At 36.3% G+C, this 24510-nt stretch overlaps 1 protein-coding gene across 1 annotated transcript in view; it reads left to right on the top strand.

The window, feature by feature from the left end:
* Window positions 1–4223: 4223 nt before the first annotated feature.
* The window catches only part of glg1b (golgi glycoprotein 1b), a 61809-nt gene continuing 41522 nt past the window's right edge, over window positions 4224–24510 (top strand). Inside the window, exon 1 of the mRNA XM_084408787.1 lies at window positions 4224–4560. Within this exon, the coding sequence (XP_084264913.1) occupies window positions 4228–4560 (333 nt within the window). The 5' untranslated portion in view covers window positions 4224–4227. The remainder of the gene's footprint in view (window positions 4561–24510) is intronic.

The raw sequence follows: 24510 nt of genomic DNA, 5'->3' as shown, positions 1-24510 counted from the left end.
GCGAAGGCATTATAGCGGGCATCAAACTCATTTGGACAGGAGGAATCAATGAGCTGCTCAACATGGTCTTTTAGGACCTTCACATCATCCTTTTCCCCCCATGTGTCTTAACCCAGTATTCCACATCTCGTAAGAAGTGGTTGCGGCAGAACACTACACTTATATTGGTATATTGGTTTTTTCAAAGCACCTACAATTCCTTTCTCCCTGTCAACTGTCACTGGTATCTTTTGGTATTTTTTTGAGTCCATTCCCAGCTTTCCAAAAATCTCAGTCAGAAATTTCTCATGCTGTTGCATGAATTTTCGTTCATGTAACATGAAGCCAACTGGATACACTGGGTCATTGACCAGTGCAGTGTTTCTCATAGCCAGCACAGACACATAAAATCCCCCATTTGAAATGTTGTGTCATAACTTATCATTTGCGTACTCAAACCTCACTGATTCATCTAAGTTTGCACATGCCAAATCAACAATGTCTGTCATGTCGGCATAAACAAGAAGGTCCGGGAATGTCGTAATGTGCCATATGAAACCGGGTAGTTGGTATGCCAATTCATGCAAACTAAACAGTTCATCTCGTGAGATTCGTTGGTTGCATCATTGTGCATATACTGTGTTCTGGACTTGTTTAAGATTTCGTGGGGTGTTTACTGGCATGTGCTCCAGATTACCACTGCATGTTTTAGCAAGGACAGTTTTGTAGATGTTTGAAGGGGCTTGACCGTGGTCATTTAGAAGTATGTCAGAGAAAACGTATTTTTGGGAGGGAATAAACACTCTGTCCGTTTTGGCATTTCCATGCTTTCGTGGTACATATACGGTCTCATTACCCAGGTAATGAATAAAATAGTAATTTGTTGCCAAATTTTTGTCATCATTAACCAGAGAGTAAAGGGTCCTGGGACAAATTGTTCTAGGTAATTTATGTGGAAACGCGGCCAAATTCGACTAATAGTTGTGTTTGACTTGAAGCAGCGCTGCACCGAACAATCTGTGTATGACATCAAAGTACCGCGAGAGCGATTCGAAAGCATTCGAGCTGGCAACCGTTTCACAATTTGTATCACTCAGTGTGTTTCTGGCAGCATTTCTCACAAGTCCCACAGGACTACAAACCACCACGCCCCTGCAAGTTCGCATTCTACTACAGGTTACGCCTCCTGCGAAGAAACAAGCGTGGATGTCATTGACTAAAACCATCTTTTGCAGTAAATTATTTTACGTATGTATGAATGGTTTGTAAGGCTTATATTGCTTTCGTATGAAATTACAGCTATTAGTTAAACAAAATAAATTATTCAATCACATTAATGGTTAAAAACCTATCCCCCAAGCCTAAACCTGTACCTTAATCTACCCCTAAATAAATAGAAATGTACTGTAGTGTTTCATAATTAAATACTTTAAAAACTGAGGAAAACAAACAGGATGACTACGGCGTCTGGTGATCAACGATCTGTATGCCTTATCACTATGTGGCGATAGCTTAAAAAGCAACCGACAAATGCATTGATTAGCTTCTGTCCTAAATCTCCAGGAACTTTTCCATGGAGCTTTTCCAGGAGTTTTACAAAAGCTTTGCTGAAGAATTAGCACCGTTCCTGGTAGAGATGTTTTTGGAGAGTATTCAGTCAGAAACTTTGCCTTCTAGTTTAACACAAGGACTCCTAACTCTTATAGACTACCAAAACCTAAAAAAGTTACTTCTATGATAGATAATTGGTGGCATATCTGTCTACTAAATAATGATTATAAAATATTAGCTTGGGCTTTGGCCAAAAGATTTAAGTGAGTCCTGGGTTCTGTTATTGATGAGACTCAATCAAGATTTATGCCAAAGAGACATATAGCAAACAATATCCGTCTTGTACTAGATTTATTAGACTAAAGCGAATTAGTTAATGATGACAGTTTTATTCTTTTTGTAGATTTTTACAAAGCTTTTGACTCTCTCAAACACCAGTTTGAAAAGCAGGGGTTTGGTGATCCATTCTGCAAATTTATAAGAAGAATAATGCCAACTGTTCCATCAACCTTAAATCGGGTACCTTGCCTATATTTAAGTGTCAAGAAGAGTTTGTCAGGGTTGCCCTGTATCCCCTTATTTATTTATTGTGGCTGCCCAACTTCTTTCCTCCTTTCTTTCGAGGAGTCATCTGCAAGGTATTACTACTGCCAATAAACATATATTACTCAGCTAGCTGATGACACTAGCCTGTTTTTAAAAGATGAATCACAGATTCTGATTGCCATCCAACACATACAATTTTTCTCTAAAGCTTCCGGTTTAAATTTAAATCTTAATAAACGTGAGTTGTTTGCTGTTAAAACCTGTCCTTCTCTCTCCGTTTACAGTACTGCAGTTAAGTCACAGGTGACCTATCTTGGTGTATCCATATTGGATGATGAAGTCAGATGCAAACTGAACTTTGCCCCAGTTGTTGAAAAAACTAAAAGGAAATTCAATTCATGGTTACAGAGAGATTTATCTCTGAGAGGACGAACCCTTATTGTTAAAGCTCTCAAGATCTCAAGAATGACCTGCCCTGCTCTGTCCTTATACGTGGATAAATCTGTATGGGCAGATATCGAATGCTATTTGACTTTCTGTGGAAGCATAAGAGGCATTACGTTAAAAAGTATGTGGTTAGTTATTAACAAATAATTGTGGTGGGCTAAACTTTCTTGATGTTACATACCTTAATAATAATTTCAAGATAAATTGGTTAAAACAGTACTTAACAAACCCTGTTTCATTTTGGAATAGTCTTCCCAATCTTGGGAAGGTGGGATGTCTCCCTTTCTTATTGTTATGTAACTACAACATCACTAAATTGCCCTTTAAATGATCAAATCTTAACAAACAAGTGATTTTGGCCTGGCACCTAATATATAAACATAATTTTAGTCCTCAACGTTTTTTTATTTGGAATAATTTATATTCTTTATAAAAATAAATCTTTGTTATAATAATATTATTTTGACCTCTCAATTAAAAAAGAAAAAAGTGCTGATGGACAGTTATATTCCTATTGAGAGTTTTTGAACAGGTATAACATCACTCCACGAGAGTTTGCTATTGTGATGGATGCCATTCCTTGTGGGGCCATAACTCTTCTCAAAGACTCAGCTTGACCCCCGTCTCCTTTGTCAGTAGTTCATTCCTTTGATACAATGATTGGGAATGTAATTTTTTTTTAAATCTAACTCTTCTGGTTGGAACAGGAGAATTAGACAGCTATTTCAGATTGAGATTTGAGATTTGAGATTGTTTTTCTCCCATGCATTGTGTCCTACTGGAATGGCCAGTTTGTCGACATTCCATGGAAGAATGGGGATTTTATTTTTAATAACCAATAAGGTAAAGGACGTCTTACAAAGTACTTAATCTTTTTAGCCTGTGAAGCTAAAAGATGCTTCCTGACATTAACTCTTTTTTCTTTTTTTTTGTCTGTGTGTGTGTGGTGCTGAAGACGAGTCTGAAATTCCTCATCTCTTCTTGGAATGTTCAAGTCTGTTCTGGAAGGAGTTTTTCTTTGTTTTTCAAAGATGTTTTATTTGGTCATCACAACTTTGATAAAAACCAATATTTTTTAATACATTTATTTATTTTCCTAGCAAAGTTTTCTTACACTAATGTAAATTTCAGAGTGCTAAGCCCTACATTTTCGTTTTTTTGTTAGGAACTTAAATCCTACCTGGACACTCTCCTTACATCCAGCAACTCCAAAGACTTTAAAACTGTCTCACTGTGTCATTGTTATGGTATTTTCCTGACTTTGTAACCTTTAATTTAATTCCCAATTGTATTACCCCTGGCATTGGTTTAGCATTTTCTTAGCAACAATATATATATGCAGTGAGGTGAGTCCTATCGAACTCGACAAGTTTTTCTGAGGCGGACTCGATTTACTAATCCCACTATGACGAAGGTCATACGGTTGCTTGGTAACCTTCCCGGAGTGTCTTTTACTTAACTTAATTCACATTCATGGTCCATGCCTTTCTCGTAGTAAGAATCTTTTATTGGACAGCTGTTTGAGGCTTATTTACGAGCGTGAGATATATAGCCAATCAGTAAAGCTTACTGGGCCTACGTCACTTTACGTAATTAATATTCAGAAGCAAAGCCTTCGCCGTAGTAAGGTTGTCTGGTCAGCGCTGTATCTTCAGCAGCAAGAGTCAGTCAGTGGGGAGCTTGATTCAGCTGTTGTGGCCGAAGATGGCGGCGTGTGGACGTGTTCTGCTGCTGCTGCTCCTCATGTCTCTCTGCCTTCTTATCGTGCAGGCTCTTAAACCTCTTCCAGGTTTCGGGAATGTCCATCCTCCGGCTGTCGCCATGAACCAGCAGTTCAGAGCCGCGCCACCGAATCCCGGGAATAACGCCGTTGCTGCTGCCGCTGCCGCCGCGTCCTCCGGTTTTCAGTCTCGAAGATCCACCGGCTGGAAGCTGGCAGAAGAGCAGGCCTGCCGGGACGACGTGACCCGGCTATGTCCAAAACACACCTGGACAAATAACCTGTCTGTACTGGAATGCCTGCAGGACAAAAAGGAGGTGAGCAGGAATCCTAATGATGATGCTCATTTTTCTATAATTATATGCCATTTAAAAATGAACAGATACACAATAATTTTACATAATACATTTTATATATATAATTGTGTTAATATTTTTTTAATAATACTTGTTTGTAGTATTTTATATATATATATATATATATATATATATATATATATATATATATATATATATAAATGTATTTGTATTATTATTATTATTGTAAACTTGAACTCAGGGTGATATTTTTGTTTTATCTTCTGTCATTTAGCTTTGTTAATTTCACACTGATAAGTGAAGTAGACAAGCTTTCCAGATCTAAACTCCTATTTAAACAATTTTGTTCAAATATTATCTATTTATTTTGTTAAAGGCTCCATGAAATGCCCTGTTGAATACACTTGTCTGTCTTCCTTGTTTTGACCAAGGAGGTCCATAATATCTGATATAAACTCAGAAATGTGTTAGCATTTCTGTTTATCTCAAGTGCAGTTTCTCAGTTCTGAGGCCAGGTTGTTTTCACCCAATCATTTGAGCTGTAAATATAGGCTACCACTACCATGTGACTAACTATTGTGGATCTACAGGGAAATTACATCCCGACCACGTTTTCACAGAGTCTTTAATCGCAGGTGCATAAGCTTTGACTCTGACCATAACATCTAAATGAATAAGTAAATGTTTAGGCTATATATAAGTAAGGAAACATTCTTATTTTTCTCTGCATTTATAGCTGTACAAACACAGACCTTTAATGTGGATTGAACTAATTAAAGAACAACCTTAAAAACTTGATTTGTCTTTTGTAGTTTGCCGTGCCGTGCTTGTTGGCACAGTGGCCTAGTTGTGTGGATGAGGAAATGATTACAGGATAACTTTTGTCCCGCCACAGCTGACGTCCAAGTCTTATTTTCATAATAAAATTAATTTGGAATGATAAAGTCTTGATGCTTACATCTTTTGTACAATAATAATAATCCAACAATAGTGTATATAAAATATGTTTTCTGAAGCCATACAATAGTTTTGTGTGCTGAACAAGACTAAACAAATAGTTTTTCAGTGTCTTAGACACCAAACGTTCCGTGGCGTGTCTTGATGCACCATATTTGAATTTATGCAAATTAATTTGAATTCAAGATCTACTTTCACAGTGAAAAATATCTAAAATTGTAGTCTTTTACCCAAACTATCATACGGCTTCTCACTTGTAATATAGTGCACAAGTTCAACTTTTAATGTATACTTTACTGTTTCTTTTTGGAGTTTAAAAGTCCCTGGTCACTAAACAAAAAAAAGAAAAGAAGACTTTTATCTGTGCATATCTTGATGTGATCAAACATGAGCGATGATACTTAAACATTTGTTTTAAGCTACTCCTCCGTCACTGCTTAGCCTCTGATGGTGCACCACTTTTCATTTGGCAATCACAACCAGGGCCAGGGTTCATTTGCAACTAGACACAAATTAATTTAAGCCGAGAAACATCTTACAGCAGCAGTTTTCTCCACTAGACTTTCACAACCTCTTGAACTTCTGTTGAAATGTCTCTTATATCGGAGTCTCGCCCACAGTATGCTAAAATCCAGCTCTCATTACATTCACAGCTTTAAACCCATATTGATGGCACTATGCCTCTCTCTCTCTCTCTCTCTCTCTCTCTCTCTCTCTCTCTCGCTCTTCAGTAATTCACTGACTCAGGCTCTCATTAGTGTTGAAGCGAGGTCTTGCTCTCTGGTCCGTGATAACTAATTTCTACACCTGAGGGACATTTCAGATAGTGGTCTGTCTGAAACACGGCTATTATGTGTGTCCCATTTAGGGTGTCGAATCTTTGTTTCGTTAGCCTTGAAATGCAATTTGATGTACGCTTCGAGTTCATTTCTTTTTAATCATCCATTCATGCCTCTGAAAATTGAAATGTGGGTGGCTTCATTTCTTGCTCTGATGTATTTGGTGGTAATATGCTTGTAGTAATTGGTCTAAATGCTGTCTATGAGCAATATGTGCACTTGGTGTGCTGTAGCTTGCAGAGAACATCTAACATATATATATATATATATATATATATAATATTAGTGCTGTCAAATCGATTAATTGAGATTAATCACATCTAACATTAAAGTTTTTGTTTACATAAATGTGTGTATATATTTATTTATTTATTATCACACATAGGCACACACACACACACACACACACACACACACACACACACATATATACAGTGCAATGCATAAGTTAATACACCCATGCTAAAGTTGACTAAAAAGAGGAATAAAAAATCATATTTTGGAAATTGAACTTAATGCCTTAATTTAAAAAATTAGGAAAAATCCAACCTTTAAGGACACCAATTTTCTTTCTGAATGAATAATGTATCGTAAATAAATAAATGTTCTTCCTTAAAATACATGGTGCATAAGTGAGTACACCCCTATGTTAAATTCCCATAGAGGCTGGCAGATTTTTATTTTATATTTTTTTAGGATACTATGCATCCTGATAAAGTTCCCTTGGCCTTTGGAATTAAAATAGCCCCACATCATCACATAGCATTCACCATACCTAGAGATTGGCATGGTTTTATTTCAGTTAGCCTAAAAGCTAGTTTGATTTGCATTGAGAGATGATCTTATGGAAAGTACCCCATGATACCCCATTATATATATATATATAATATTCACACACACACACGTATAATATATATAAATATAATAATGTGTGTATATATGTGTGTGTGTGTGTGTGTGTGTGTGTGCCTATGTGTATATATTTATGTTAGATGTGATTAATCGATTTGACAGCACTGGTAATTTATGTATTAGTAATTATTCACTTTTTTGTGGATAACTAATTTTTTTTTGGACAATCGGGGTAGTATATATGTATAGTATTTATTTATTTGGAGTTGCAATCACTTTTTAAATTTTTTTTGGACAAGTACCTTAGTAATATATGTATATGTAAATATGTAATTATAATCTATGTATACAAAAGAACCACTACAAGCATCCATGCCAACAGCAGTCCGTTGGTTTTGGCATTGGCAGCAGATAGAAAATTATATTTATGCTAGCACGAATGAAACATCAAGACAAGCTGTAAACTCATCCTTCAGTCTCTCCTCCTGCACCACACGCCAAGTTCATTTGCCCGCGAACGGTTGCTTCAGCAGTCCGGACCGCGGCTCTAATTATTGGGATAATTGCTTTGCAGAGGCTCGGTAACAGCTGTGGCCTTCTGAAGAGGTAAATGATGTCCATAAATCTTTCTCCCGTCTCCCTGAGGTCAGACCCCACCGGGTCGGCCTTTTTGTGAACAAACCCTTGCAAACGCTTGAAGGAGGGAGGTAAGGTGGTCGTGGCACAGCTGCAGCACGTCTGTCTCAATGTAATTTGCATTTTTAGCAGGTTCCTCTACTGGTGGGACGGCGTGGTTGGTTTGTTGTAAACAAAGCAGCTAGCGTGACTGATATGAGAACCTCCCGCGGGGATCCGGGGTTGAGGGGAGACATCCTGATAAAGTAAATGAAGGAGCTTAGCTCTTAATCAAACATTTGTTTGATATAGCAGAGTGGAATGAATAAGGCAGCTAATCGATTGTGTTTTTGCATTTTCTTTTTTTCAAATGAGCTACCTCGTTTTTTTTTGTGTAGGCCTATGTTTTTGTTGACTGTAAAGCTATTAGTTTGGAAATGTCTGTGTGAAACACTAATTAATCTAAAATGAAGGGAAATTAACTCTTTCAGTGTTCCGCTGAAGGGGATATCATGTCTTGTGGCTTTGACAGCTCATAGCATGATGGTTTTGGTGTGACCAGGCCTGATGTTTCTTCTTGGTAGATGGCTAGCCTACTTCTTTAAATGCAAAGCAACATATTAACTGAAAAGAAAGGATTATCCAACGTTATAACTCCAAAAAACACAAAGCCATTTTTGTGACCATTATGATTTTGTTGCATTATGTGACATTGTCTTCGTCAATTAAAATGTTTCCTCTCACGTTTATTGTATTTCTCATTATTTTCAGTGATGATTCTTACAAGATTCTCATTACTCTAATGTTTTAATATTTAAATCGGGCAATATAACTAATGTAATTTAAAAATATGTTACTTTATATTTCATTGAGATTTTTGCATTATTGTAATAAGATTTGGGTGGATGTGAAAAATAATGCAAAATAATGTCAATAATGGTTTTAAAAATAGCCTTAAAGGGGTGGTGTAATGCCCTTATCACAAGATGTAAAATAAGTCTTTGATGTCCCCAGAATGTGTATGTGAAGTTTTAGCTCAAAATACCCCACAGATATTTTTATATAGCATGTTAAAGTCCACGTGAACCGGAAGTTGCAAATGACTTTTCTCCAGTGCTGTGACGTATTTCCCAGTGAAAAGGAATATTGAACAGAGGGCAGGGTTTTACTCTAGCGCTCCTCCTCTCCATCTCTCGCTCATTACAGACTAACGATTTGAGGGGAGTGGTTAAGTGTTTCCCAAACCAAGCCGTCAAACCTACGTCATCAGGGAAGGTCCTCCAATGCAGAGGGGAGGGGCATTTTCAGATTTTGATTAAAGATTACGAAGCCAAACATTTTTTTTCTGTGTTTCAACTTGCACGGATTAATTGTTCACCACAAGACTAGTAATATGCGCTAACAAAGTAAATAGGGTCCATTTTGATTTCAGTTGGACTTTAAAATTGTCAATTTTTGAGGGTGAGCAAAAACGCACTGTTTTGTGTCTGTTCCTTTAAATGCAAATGAGCTGCTGCTCCCGGCACAGAGGGCGGAGCTTCAACAGCTTGTGTCCTTTTACCTCACACAGACATGCACTGAAAATTTCAAAAACTTTTAGCCTTTTATGTTCAAACCGGATTCAGACAATGATGGAGAGACTCAAGAAGAAGTGACAACATGTAGAATGAAACAGGACGTTTCTGAATGGTTAGTTGATGAATTTATGTAGCTTATGTGTAGTTATCTTCTAGTCATTGATTAGCATATTCTGTCATGATAATCTATAAATTGTGTTCCGGGGGCGGGGTTTATGTAAATTTTAGGGTTGGTGATGTCACTAACCCGGGAGGAATGTCGTGTAGTTCCTATTTCAAGAGGAAATATGATTTAGAAATGTTCTTGATTTCACTTTTTAATTGGTGAGGGTCAGTGTTGAATAATTGCTTTCATTTTGACTAATCCTGTAATGGCTTGAACAAAGGCAAGTCTCTGACTGCTATTGTCAGAGGAAAAGCTATCAGATATCATAGTTCTGACTGTCAGTAAATGTGTTGCAGTCACAAAAATGGGCTTGCAGGACTGCAATCATGTGGTTGTTCTTCAGCCATTCTTTTTTCGTTTGTCTGCTTCGGTCAAAGGCGTGACATGTTTTTGACCTCTCAACTGATGTTTGGCCAATTTTTTTTTTGATGACAGACAGTGGAACACTTTTTAAAATTGCCAGCCAATATTTTTCTTGCCTGGTGAGGACAGAGGTTACTGCTATTCTCTACTGTAGCTTTGATCCATTAAAGGTAGGGTAGGTAATCCTGTTCAGAAACACTTTTTTTTATACTGGGTGAAATGGTCCTTCCATCCTGATAGTAGTCAATACATTATGTGTTTAGAAAAAGGAATGAAAAAAATCAGACCTCTGTAGCAGCTGCAGGACAGTAAAAACTCTGACCAATCACTGCCATTCGGTGCGAATGTAAAGAACCAATCAGATGCCTTCATGTCTCGTGCCCGCCCCGAGCCCCACTGCGCGCGCTGCCCTGCGTGCACTCATCACATGTCACCGTTCCCGGAAATATTCAGCTCAAAGCACCTGCATATGCAGTCAGTAGGGATGTCCCGATCCGATCCACGGCATCGGTATCGTGCCGATACTGGCCCAAAATGCTAGATCGGATATCGGAGGGGAGAAAATTTTTTATCCGATACCCATTAGGGGTGGAACGGTACGTATTCGTACTGAACGTACGTTCGGTGCATGGATTTTAAAATAAATAAATCTCGCGTGCACATTAATTAATGTAATACGAAACTAACGTTACTGTTAGATACGCGCATATGCGGGTTCTTTAGGGACACCTAATCTGTAGCCCGCCTTAGCTCTGAACGCGCGTCTATATCGCTTCAAACGCTCACTTTATCATTATATGCGCGCGCCGCGTCCTACTCGCTTTGGACGCGCGAATGGATTCAAACTGTTCAAGCATCGAACTAGACGCGATAGACGCAAATTTGACGCTCTATTCGTGTTTGGTGTGAACGCAGCAAAATGAACAGGCTGCGATGTCAAGATTGCAATGCTGGAGTGTGTGTGTGTGTGTCAGAGAGAGAGAGGCACGGGCGCGATCGAACAGTGGAAACGAAACATAAAAACATACTCCGTCATTTTCATACAGGACATCATTAAAACTGCAAAAAGTGTTTAGCCTACTTATATTTGTGTAAAACACAACATTGTGCTTTTGTCAAACTGTAAACTCTTGTCAAACTGTAACTGTCACCCAACCAAAATCACACACACACACACACACACACACACACACACACACACACACATGCTGTTTAAAAGCAAAAATGATCTAATCTTTTGGACATTCATCATTGCATTGGTTTTCATTTCTTGTCCTAAAACAGAGCACTAATCTGTTTATTTTTAACTTACATATTCTGCATTGAATAAAAAAAAATCAAATGTGTTTTTTAAAAAGTAGTATTATTTTATACAGAAATAAATTATTTATAATTCAGATGAGAATAAAGTTAAAGTTACTTAAAATTTTAAGGAAACAAATATATTGATCTGAAATATAGCAAATTAATTTTAAATTCATTCAGGTTACCAAACATATCTCAAGGTCTTGAATAAAGGCTGGCAGTCTTTCATTATCAGCTGTTGTTGTGGACTATATACTGGAGAAGTATTTGTTCTCCATTTGAGTGAGATGTTTTTATGTGGCTAATTGAGCAAAGTGCTTCCATTATATTTTATTATTATTAGTATTAGTTCAAGAATAAAATAAAAATATCGGATTGATATCGGTATCGGCAAATAGCCAAAGCTGCGGCATCGGTATCGGTATCGGAAGTGAAAAAGTGGTATCGGGACATCCCTAGCAGTCAGCGAAGGCAAACAAGGCAAAAACTACTTCCTCGGACCCTGCCCGCACTCTTGAACGACCTCCTCTGCTTCGCCCTCAACCCCGGACCTGTCCTCGAACCGACGATGCGGTAGCAGTACTTGTCTCCGGACTCGGAGTGTACGTTAGTCTTCATTAGAGTCAACAATGTTTTCATCATGGAAACTCTTACATGCAAAACACCGTATATGTTATGAATCTTACACGAAATTCATCTTCATCACAGTGTAACTGATGGTAATGGAAAAACGTGTATCAATGCAACCTGTTTTTAGTTTTGCCTTATAAATATAGCTCGTTACCGAATGAAACTTTACCATTATCGATATGCTAGCTTGATAGTGAGTACTAAAAGAAATCTTGTTTGTTTATATTCATAGTGATAAAGTTAGGTATTTTATTACATGTGATTCTGACATGATGTTACTGTATGTACTGCGCTCCTTCCTCTCCACTCATCTCAGGTAATAAATGCGTCTTGTTCCAGCCTGAGCGTTTGGCGTCGCGCGTTCATGTGTTTTGGGGGCGTGGCTTTGGAAGGAGCTCAGAAGGGAGGGGGTGGAGTGAATGGAAATAATGAGCTGTGTTTATTGCAGATTAAAAGGTCTACAGTCACTCGATTTTTATATTTTCTTTTTCAGAGTACTTACATTTTAATTATGTATTGGTATATAAAGACAGTTTAAACAAATTTGGAATGTTTTTTTTTTAGAAAAATGATTACCTACCCTACCTTTAATTCAACAGTCTCGAAACATTATTAAAATAGAAGCCATGGGCCTTTTTTTAGGGGTTTGAACTTTTTCTTAGTCTGATGTGAATCTGATTATTCATTGTGACTTCTAATTCTTTGAACAATGTTGTCGTCCAAAAATAAACATCCTGTAGGCTGTTTCCATCTTGTTAGCTTTGCCACATAAAAGATTTAGCACGAATGGCAATGAGGAACGTCTGATGTTGTTTACCTCTGTAGTGTAAGAACAGGTGTTCTTGTAGCACTCGGATTATTATAATTCATGTCTTCTAGCGAAATGACAAAGTGTACGTCCGTGCAGTATGAGTATGACAGACAATCAATTTATATATGTAAGTATGTATGTACTGTATGTATGTATGTCACTGACAAATAAAGCTTCAAAAAAGGTGTTTTTCAAAACTAATGTGTTTAAACAAGTTTCAGTTGTTATAAAAAGTCAAAAAATTAATTTAAATATTTTGAAATGTTATTTGTCAGGTGGTTAAACCATTTTTTAACCAAACCAAACCTGGTTTAACCATTTTTACCATTTGTATATGAAAGGTTTCAAACCAAAAATTATGCCATAGTATTAAGGTTTTAATTTTGTATTATTAAGACTCCATTTTAACTAGTTTTCTTAGTCTGTTCATTTGTTTGGACCGTTGCACCACCTGACATTTTGGGGATTTAAGATAACAAAACATAAAATAATGTGTATTATTTAAATTGACTAAAAATGAATTCAAACTAAATAGGTTTTATAGAATAAAGTGATATATGTCATGAATTTATCAAATTATTTTAAAAGGAAATTATGCACTTGGTACTCATGTCAGTAACACATATAGCCTACGTATATACAGTAATGGTCAATTAATTAATTTGAATGTTTTTGAAAAAAGGTCTCATGCTCATCAAGCCTGCATTTATTTGATCGAAAATACAGGAAAAACAGTAATATTGTGAAATATTATTACAATTTAAAGTAAAGGTTTTCTATTTTACTATAAAATATCATTTATTTCTGTGATGCAAAGCTGAATTTTCATCAGCAATTACTCCAGTCTTTAGTGTCACATGATCCTCCATCTAATATGCTGATTTATTATCATCATAAATGTATTAAATAAATACAAATATTAAATATTAAAAATATAGTAATGTTTCCAAACTTTTGACCGGTACTGTATACACACACACACACACACACACACACACACAATTTATTTATATAATATTATTATTTTACTATGTATATAAAGTCAATAAAACAGACAGTTTACCGATACGTGGGTTTGACAAAAATTGTTTTCTAGAATATAATTTTTGTTGTACTTTTATTAAGGAAACAGTCTGGCTGATTTACTAGCATGCACATAATGTTATTTTTGTGTTTTATATTTAATTTGCAGTGTCTTTATATGCGGTTTCAAACTATCCCATTGTTATCTGTTGCTATTTGCAGTGGCAGGTTGAAGGGTTTATTTTTGGTCATATTTTTTTTTGTTATTACCCATTCAGCGGTGACATTTTTCTTTGCCGCCTGAGAATTGTTCTATACATTCAGCTGGCCTTGTTTAATGCACTACAGACAGAAACCTGAGCCTTCACAAAGTAAATAAAGTTAGTAAGGGATCTGCTTTTTCTCACTCAAAATAAAGATAAGCACCCTGTTGAATCACTCACTCGATTTCCCTGCATTACTGCCACATTCACTCTTGCACCTGAGTGAGGATGGATGTTTTATTCACTGAAAGTGCATCTCACTGAACAGAAACCAGAGCCCGTTTCAGAGGGCGAACAGACGCTGGGTTGTATTCTCTCCACTTTTCACATCTTTCAGAGTCGTGCTGTGATCATTGCACTTGGCAGGCCCTTAAGTGGTTATGCTACAACATATAATATTAAACATGACCACTGTTCCCTCCGTGCTTCTCCTTTGACACTCCTCCCAGTCTGTATAGATTCACAAAAACAGTTTCAAATAGTGACGCTTCATTAATTAGGCTCAAAGGAAAGGATTATAAAAATTAAAAAATTTTAAGGGTTACTTCAATTTAAAAAAAATATGGACACAGTGGAAAATTACCGTTAAAATACTCGATCATAAATCGACAATTAATTTGCAAGTGCAGGAGGTGGCTTTCTAGGAGGTGAGAATGTGCCGGTGATACTAATGCTAATACAGTAGCAGAGCGTTTGGGTTTCTCTGCAGGGAGAAGGGAGAGATTCAAGGCTGGTGTCATAATCACTCATCTGTGCATGAAAGAGGTGAGCGAGTGCTTAATGCGCTCTGCCGCAAGCAAATCCCTGACTGAGTGAAACTTCACCTTTTTATCAGGTCTCAACCTGACTGAAGCTGCACTTGTTGACGTTGGTTCATCCATGACTTGTTCCGTCTACGCAGAGTTGGTGTCACAGCAAAGAGATTTCTGTCCCTCACAACTCATTTTACCAGCAAAAGCAGAAATTATAATTTTATAAACCTTGTCAGAAAATAATGACGTGAATATTTTAGGTGAGCATGCTCAAAAGAGATCAGTTTACCATCCATCCTGTCAGATTCAGTCAGAGCAAGATAAGGTTTGTTTATAAAGTGAACAGTAGTACAATTTAGTAATTCAATTATTGGCTATTGAGATTTATCACGAAATTTTTCATTATATATCCAAAAGGTCATTAATCTAACAGAACCCAAACCATTACCGTAAATTGCTTAATTGTCACTGCATGTCTAATTTGCATTACGCCCTGCAGATGTATTTTTTCAAACCATTGGTCAGTAGTTTTCTCCATTTATGTTGCTTCATAAAAGCCTATTTTATGAAAGATTGTGTTTTTCAACATATTTTCAGCTTAGTTATGTGAAACAAACATAGACTCAGGTCGGAAATGCTACTTCTTGTGATTGTTTTTAACTCAAAATAAAAATAAAAATGCACTGGCATGTTGTAAGAAACTTTTTTTTATGAAATAAGCATAATTTATTAAGCAAGGACATTTTTTTTAATATAAATTAAATTCAACTGTTGATGTATGTTCATGTTAAATACACACAGTTAAATAAATAAAAAACCCAATTGTTTACTTTTGAACGTCATCAACAAAACCCAAAATAATGTATCACGGTTTTCACAAAAATGATATGCAGCACGACTGTTTTCAACATTGATTAATAATCAGAAATGTTTCTTGAGCAGCAAATCAGCATATAAGAATGATTTCTGAAGGATCATGTGACACTGAAGACTGGAGTAATGATGCTGAAAATTCTGATCTGCGTCACAAGAAAAAATTATACTTTAAATAAAAAAATGTGCAATAATATTTTACAGTGTTACTGTTTTTTTTACTGTTTTTTTTATCGAATAAATGCAGCCTTTGTGAGCAAAAGAGATATATAAAAGACAAATCTTACCATCTCAACTTTTGTTTGGTAGGGTACCTTATTTTTTGGGTGTATCTAGTTTTATTTTTAATTATTTTCCTTCTAAGCAAAGTATCAGCCAAGTTGAACATTATCTCACTACTTTAGAAGGAAGTTTGGGAAAAGACTTTGTCCCTCCCTGTTGTAAAACATTTATCTTCCCTTTTAATTATTCTTCAGATGGTCTTATAGTCCTGCAACAAAACTACTATACTTTCATACTAAGGAATTGTTTGGCTTTTTCAGAGCAGGGCTGGGTTTCTGATTAAACTCGAATTGCACAAAACAATTAGTCAGACATAGGGTTGTCACTTGTATCAGTCAAATTTCACGGTTTCAGTTCCAAAGCAAAACTGTTGTGACCTATTTTGTTTTAATAATTTTTTTATTTGACTATTTGCAAATGAAATGTATGAAATAAATTTAGTTCATTTTAATGCTATAAATGATTAGAAGTAAAGATGTTAAAACATAAACACGTAGCCTTTAAATATTGTTCAGTTAAATAAACATTGAATAAAAAAAAATCAAATGAAGAGAATGAAAAACAGAAACATTTTACAGGTAACAGAACAAGTGCGGGGGCCTGTACCATGAAGGTAGCTGAACAAACTCGGGGTTACAGGATTGGTTTTGAGTTGACAAATCCAAACCGATGCGATTAGGCTTTATTGGTACCATGATGCAGCTCATCAGCTTTCTCTGTCAACTCAGGCTTTGATCTTTAAGCTATGATTACTCCACGCGCGCGTGCACATAAAAGAGTGACGTCGACACTGAACAGCCAATCGCGGGTAGTAGAGCGAGAGCGTTATATTTTTCCGCGGAGGAGCAAGAGATAATTATTCAGAATTACGATGAATTTAAATATGTATTTCAAGCTCGAAACAATACGGTCTCTGGTGCCAAAGCAAGAGAAGACTGTTGGAGAAAGATTGCTGATTGTTAATGTGTAAGTTAAACAACGTTCTATATTTATGTAAAATTATGTATATGTATGTGTAGCCTATATGTTTACTATACCCTATAGCCTATTTGTATAATATATAAAAAATGTACATGTATGTACTAAGAAAGATTAATATTCCTTGATTTTTAGATGCAACCCCAACTCCAAATGTTCTTGGCAGCAGATAAAGACAAAATATAAAAATAATAATTCAAAGTGGTGAGTATTTACCACAACCTTTTATTACTTTTGTGAACATTTGATCACAAACACTTGTTTGCAGCAAACAGAAATAAAGAGTTAAATTCAGAAAACCAGAATACACTGTGGCGGAGGAGTTGGCTCTTAGTAGGCAATAAGGGGCGGCCGATTATGGATGGGATTACAGGTGCTGTACAATCTGACCCTGGTGCTGGCTCCTCTAAGCAAGTAACACTGGGTACGTGTGCAATACATTACTACTTTTAAGTTGTAAATATGGCTGACTGTATGTTCTGCAGTAGAGAGAAATGTGTCCCTGTTGAAGCCAGCACACATACACACAGTCTCCCACACAGAGGTCAGTATGCAGCAGACAGAACACCAGAAACATAACCTGCTTTACAACAGTTATGCTTTACATTGGCCTATTTTTATTTATTAGGGTGGAGGAAATGATGAAGACACTCTGTCTGTGTGTTCTCAGACAGTTGCTGATGTGAATGCACTGGGCTTTTTACTATGGCAAACATTTGAATGTGTGGCATAAAAAAGGGACTGGCCCTTACACATCTCTTTTATTGTAGGATTTTTCACAACCTGCCCCAGAAACTGAGGCCTCTACCTCAATGGCCTTCAGAAGAAATGTGTAAGGATTTAAAACCCTTGACATAAATTACAGTCAGTCCTGTGTTTGTAGGAAGTCAAGGAACTTTTTGTGATTTGATGAGCCTCCAGAAAACTTGTAATGATCATGTGGTGGAATTATGTTTTAGGTGGAAACAGACTCAGTCAGGGCCCTGTACAAAATGAGACTTGAACTAGACTGCACACTAAAGGAGACTTGAACTAGACTGCTCACTAAAGGAGTCTTGAACTAGACTGCACACTAAAGGAGACTTGAACTAGACTGTCCACTAAAGGAGTCTTGAACTAGACTGCACACTAAAGGGGTCTTGAACTAGACTGCACACTAAAGGAGTCTTGAACTAGACTGTCCACTAAAGGAGTCTTGAACTAGACTGTCCACTAAAGGAGTCTTGAACTAGACTGTCCACTAAAGGAGTCTTGAACTAGACTGCACACTAAAGGAAGACTTGAACTAGACTGTTCACTAAAGGAAGACTTGAACTAGACTGTTCACTAAAGTAGTTTTGAACTAGACTGTTCACTAAAGGAAGACTTGAACTAGACTGTTCACTAAAGGAAGACTTGAACTAGACTGTTCACTAAAGGAAGACTTGAACTAGACTGTTCACTAAAGTAGTTTTGAACTAGACTGTTCACTAAAGTAGTTTTGAACTAGACTGTTCACTAAAGTAGTTTTGAACTAGACTGTTCACTAAAGGAGCTGGACTGAGCTCAGGAGGCTCCAAAAAAACAAAAAACAAATTGGAGATCAAACAGCTGGATAAAACTGATCTCAGTATGTGAACTTATTTAACCAAGTAACACTTTAGTATGAATATTTATTAATGCAACTTTCTCTTGCTCTCTTTCTCCCTCCCATCCCACAAAACCAATAAAACAGTTTGAGACCTATCTGCAGTTTCAATGTGCTTTTATTAAGTGTAATATTGTATGGTGATCGCATCTACATCTGCACCAGCTGGGTGGTCCGCTCTGGTGACTCTGAAGCGGTGAACACAGTTGAAACGTGCCTTTAGGAGGCCAAAGGTCATCTCTGTCTTCACTCTGGTTTTACTGAGGGCCACACTGAAGCGGTGCTGTGGCCCTGTCTGAGGGTCATGATAGGGGGTTATTGTGTAGGTTTTTCTATCTCAGTTCAAATTAACAGTGTTTTGTACTGTACCAAATTTAACTTGCTTTCCTCAAAGCGCTGACACAACAAAGACTCACGGAAAATTCATGAGTCAAGCACTGGAGCCAGGCCATTTGGCATCCAAACTTGATCATATATGTTCATGACCACAAGTCATCTGCAGATGAAATATTTAGTAAATCATTGTTATATCTGTTAATGTTACTATTAATTTAAAGAATCATCTCACAGAAAATAATCATCTCACATTATTCACATCATCTCTACTTGAACATTATGGCTGTGATAGGACTTCCTATTAACATAATCTGCCTCATGTTCCCCTAGAGCAGTGGAGATTGGAGCAATAGACTGCATACATGTTGCAATGACTTGGGAATCCTATCATAAGATTAACAGAAGAATAATAAAAAAAAGATTCAAAATAATTCTTAACATGTATTATATTGTATAGTACATTTGTGAAATTTGCTTTAAAAAAAAAGTGTTCATGTGATGTCACCCTATCAATATATCTTTCTGGCAATTTGATAAAAGCCCTCTTTTATGGACATGTTCGATAAATGTCCGGGGAACTATGAAACTTTTCATGTAGCCTACTCCTGCAGAGCGAGGACCACCTTACAAATGGTTTGACAAACCGTGTTTTCCCCTATAGCTTCTGTGTGTCACCCACCGTGCAAGAATGTAGCCTACCACTTGCAAAAAAAAAAAAAAAAAAAAAAACGCAACGCAATATTTGCGGTACAGTAAGTGCATGAATTCGACGTGTCAAATTCTTTATGTGCGGCTCAAGAAGTTCGCAAAGATAAGACATTCCTTCCGCGGAAAATCTGTATCTTTCATACAAGTAACTATTAGTTAAGGCAAGGGGATTTTGTCTGGCTAAAAACTCTTTCTCTACGAAGTGCTCGTCAAACAATTTGCGCTGAGATGTCCACCGGATTTGCAACAGACACTTGGAATAAGTTACGTCACCTATATGTTTCTTTGCTCTCAGCTGATTGGTCAAACTTCAGTCTGAGATCTTGAATCCAGAACATAACCTGCCCCGGAGCAGGTTAGCCGTGCAGCGTAAGATACCATGGCAACGAACACAGATTAAAGCCGAGCTACTTTCATAGTACCTAAACCCAGGGTTGGCGGAAACTAAGCTGAAACATAGCTGGCTAGCAACCTAAACCGGCTTAATGGTACAGGCCCCGGGTCTTACACTTCAATGCACGGATCTATTTTGACACTTCTGATTCTGATTTTTTTTTTTTCTTGTTTATCAAACATCTCAGTTTCAGGATCAATCCCTCATTTTAATACAGCCGTGTCTCCCGAAACTTTGCAGTGTGTAAAAAATAAAGTTGCTGTCATAAATTTTAAAGTGCAATCAACTTGAATGTTTAAGTAATTTCAACTTAAATTACATTAAACTGACTGAAGTTGAATCTTGTTGTCATAACTTATTGATCATATAATTTTTTTACAGTGTACTTGACAGCATGAAAAAAAAAATATGAATGGGTTATAAAAGCAATCAAAGAGCGCTATCTTTATAGTCAATGAAGCTGATATCACTCTCGTAAAAACTACCGTTATAATAAACAAATCTGTCTTTATACCTCGTATATATACTCTGGTGTATAGAGCAGATTTTGATTAATTTAACACCTCTGATTGGCCATTGTGTTTACGCACTCGACAAGCATGTCTGTGATTGGCTACAATGCTCAACACTGCAAAAACAAGTTGTAAATCTAAACCTTTGATGCTCTTCACAGAGCGCTCACACAAATATGCACGGGAGAGTTTGAAAGTAGTGCCTATCACCGGGTACCGGATTGAACCCGGTATTCGATACTACCGTTACTGCAGAAAGACTGGTACCGTTACGTTTTTAAAGTATTGACTTGGTACCGGAGTACCGATAAAAATGACAACCCAATCAGACAAGTTATTAAAGAACTGGAGAGTTGGTTGTTATTATTAACCAGACTTTTGTTGTTATTTTTATTTTTATTTCTATTGAAAGTTGTAGGAATGCTCTTATTGGGTCATAACCAACACTTATCATTGAAAAAAATAAAATGGATGGCTAACTATTAGTAGAAATCATTGGGGAGCTTTAAAACGGTACATTTGCATTCACAGATGTCTACAGTCTACTAGAAATTGTAATAGGAAGTGTTTGTCAGCCTAGACTGCAGTTATTATTCAACCCACATTGCCTGATGGAGAAAATGGTCCAGTGGTCTATAATATTTCCTTCTGCTTCTTAATGAATCAGACTGACTTACAGTTTAGAAGATAACTGATATTCATTGCATAGAGACCATTGACATTTCAACTGTTCCACCCACCCAACCACCTTTCATTGCTATGTGATCCAAAACACATGCCTTGTTAGTTTTTTTTTTTTTTTTTTTTTTTAATTGATCACAGGATACATGAACCAAATTAATTGAAAAAGAAAAAGTCACTGAAGATTGATGTCACTAATAAAAACTGTAGTGATTTTACTGTAGTTCGAACAAGTGAATCCCAGCAGACTTCTGTGAACCCTTTGAACCAAATCGTCCAAATTCAAGCTTTATCAAATTATTACAGGAAAGCAAGCAATGTGTAATCTCTCAGAATTAGCGGATGATCCATGTATGCCCTGACCGCCCTGTAATCACAGAGCCCTGACGTACAAATAGAAATATCCTGTTCTGGCTCCCAACGAGAAACTGGATGATTGATCCGGGTGTGGTTACTGAGCTCAGATATCAGTATGTTCCTATTTAGAGCCTGTTATGTGGTTCTGCAGCAATATCGTCTTCTGATCCCCTTCATGAACGTTAACGATGAATCTGTTTAGTTGTTTTATGTGGGTATAGAACACTAATGGTACTAGTTTTATCAGCTGTTGGTTAAGTTCTATGAGGATTCAGTACACATGCTGCTTAATTTTTAATGTAAGAATGTCACAAAAACAGGACCAGGTCTTCCTAAAACCTGTCTGTCTTTAGCTCTCTATGTCTGTCCTATAAAGGCCAATCAGCAGAGCCGATCAGATGACGCTAAACTCACAAGACATTTTTTTCCTATGTGCTGCTAAAATTGGTTCTCTACATTCACTGGTCTGGCAGTTCTACCAGCTGTCTGAAAAGGACAATAAATTTGCAGTGTCTTTGCGGAGAGTGGAGACATTGCAATGACAGCAACCCTACAGCAATGACAGCAAGAAAGCTTTTTGTGTGTGCGTGTCCAAACCAGAGTGGAACATGGACAGGCAAAGTGAACTTTTAGTTTCAGGTTTGCGACTAAATGGTTAAATACACAGAAATATATCAAATTGTCCGGTTTGGTGAGTATTCGCTTAAACACTGTCGGTTACTTATCAAACAAGAAAAGACAAAGAGAAAATCACTATTAGATTAGGATTAATCTATATTTAATTTATACAGTGAAGACTATGCAGTGTTGTTTCACATTTGATTACTTTCTGTTGATAAAGGATGCTATATTTGTTAAGCTCTAAGCTGTTCCCATTCACCTCTAAGGCCCTGTATCCACCAATGCGTTTTTTCACGCGGCTGGCATATTTTTCGAATTGTTTTCAGTGGGAGAGCCGCATTTTTAAAACGCAATGAGCGTAACAAGACGCCGGGCATCTTTTCCACGCCGAAGTGCTCATTTTTACTGGTCGCCGAGAGTTGAAGAACAGCTGTCCAATCACAGTGGAGGAGGGGCGGGACAAATACCACTCTGACCAACCACCACGTTTCGCTTGTTCACCTTCAACAGATGACAACAAGAAGCATAATAATGGAAAAATTATTTCAAACTAGAGCTAGAGCAAATACGTTACATTGTATTGACATTTTTATATAGAAACAACACAGAAACAAACTATCTGTGAAATGAGTTACAAGTAACACTTCCACGGATATTCCGTATCGTAGCAAACAAAGGGTCTCAACTTAAAAAAAAAAAAATCCGCTACGCTACCAAAACGCTCTCAAGTGCCCACAGCTAGGCGTTTTCAGCAGAGCGCCTAACATTTTCAGCTGGCTAAAAACACTTTGGTGGACAAGCAGCCTTAAAGAGGGAATGGTATATACTGCACATGTTGCTTGCCAATAAATAAAGAGTTGTCAATTCATCTCTTCATTTTTTTAATACTTAAAATACATTGTTGTTAAGAATAGTATTTATTTCGGTGATTGGGATTGGTGATTGTGTCTGTCTGTCTTTCTGTAGTATTCATAATAATTTATTATATTTTTAAAAATAAATAATTTAGTTTTATATGTATATATTTATAATGTATATTATTTATATAATAATTGGTACATATATTGGTACATATCATTGGTAATAATAATAATAATATTATATATATATATATATATATATATATATATATATATATAATATATATATATATATATATATATTATTATTATTATTATTATTATTATACCTATTCTACTCTCGATCAACTTTTTGATGTACACTATATCTTCTTTTGTGTCCATGTTGGCAGGTTTGTTTTGATGTCTGAGGGCAACTGAAGGATGACACATTATTGTCAAGCCATTGTTAGAGCATTGTATGTTAATGCACATTGATTTTTGCCTGTTTGACTCTGTTGTTGTCGTCCCCTGACAATTGCTAATTGCATTTTCATGCTCTATGAGTCACTCAGCAGTTGTTTACTGTGCTAGGTTAGAGACTGTGGTTATTGACAGTTTGCAGACTGTGGTCTTACCCTGCTAGAATGAGAAAAAACAGACATACTGCTGAAATAATGAATTTTGTTGAGGAAGGAAAAGTAGAAGTCACAAGGCATTCTCTTTATGTGCTTGAATTATTAAAAGGCTGTAATGTTTTGTTACATAGCAGATATTCTACTGCATTTCAATTACGATGCTATCAGAATTTCATATCAAGGACCAGAACTATATGCTCAACAGCGTCTTTAACTGTTTTAACTCTTATTTATAATGCTAATGTTGGCGTTTGTGTTTTTGTTTGTTTTATTTGTAAAGCAAATGTGTCTGCATTGGAAGATACTGTATGTACTAAAAGACATAACTAAAACAAGAAAAATCTATTCTGTTTCACAAATTTGGGATTTTAAAAATGTATCAGCATCGGTTGATTTTGGACCATGAATTAGATTGTGTAATTTTTATATTTTATTTTATTATGGTAACACTTTACAAGAAGGTTTCCTTAGTTTGCATTAGTTAACTACTTTAGTTAACATGAACTAAGAATGAACAATACTTACAGCATTTATTAATCTTAGTTAATGTTAGTTTCAACATTTACTAATACATTATTAAAATCAAATGTTGTATTTGTTAACATTATAGGGTAATGCACTGTGAACTAACATGAACAATCAATGAACAGCTGGATTTTTATTAACTAACATTCATTAAAAAGATTAATAAATACTGTACCAAATGTATTGCTCATTGATAGTTCATGTTAGTTAATAAATGAACTAATGTTAACAAATGAGACCTTATTGTAAAGTGTTTTTTATTTTATTTACTTTATTGATTTATTTTATTTTTATATTATTATTTTATTTTTTGTCTTTATTTACTGCCAGCAATATAGCTTTACTGCCGTGATTTTCAGACCATAAAACTTCAGTATTGGAAATCATTCTGAATAAATAAATAAGGAGAAGGAAATGAAGTGAAAA

This window comes from Rutilus rutilus (assembly GCF_951802725.1).
Source record: "Rutilus rutilus genome assembly, chromosome: 5".
Classification (NCBI taxonomy): domain Eukaryota; kingdom Metazoa; phylum Chordata; class Actinopteri; order Cypriniformes; family Leuciscidae; genus Rutilus; species Rutilus rutilus.
The sequence above is the reverse complement of the archived record's forward strand: the minus strand, read 5'-3'. Positions and strand labels throughout refer to the sequence as shown.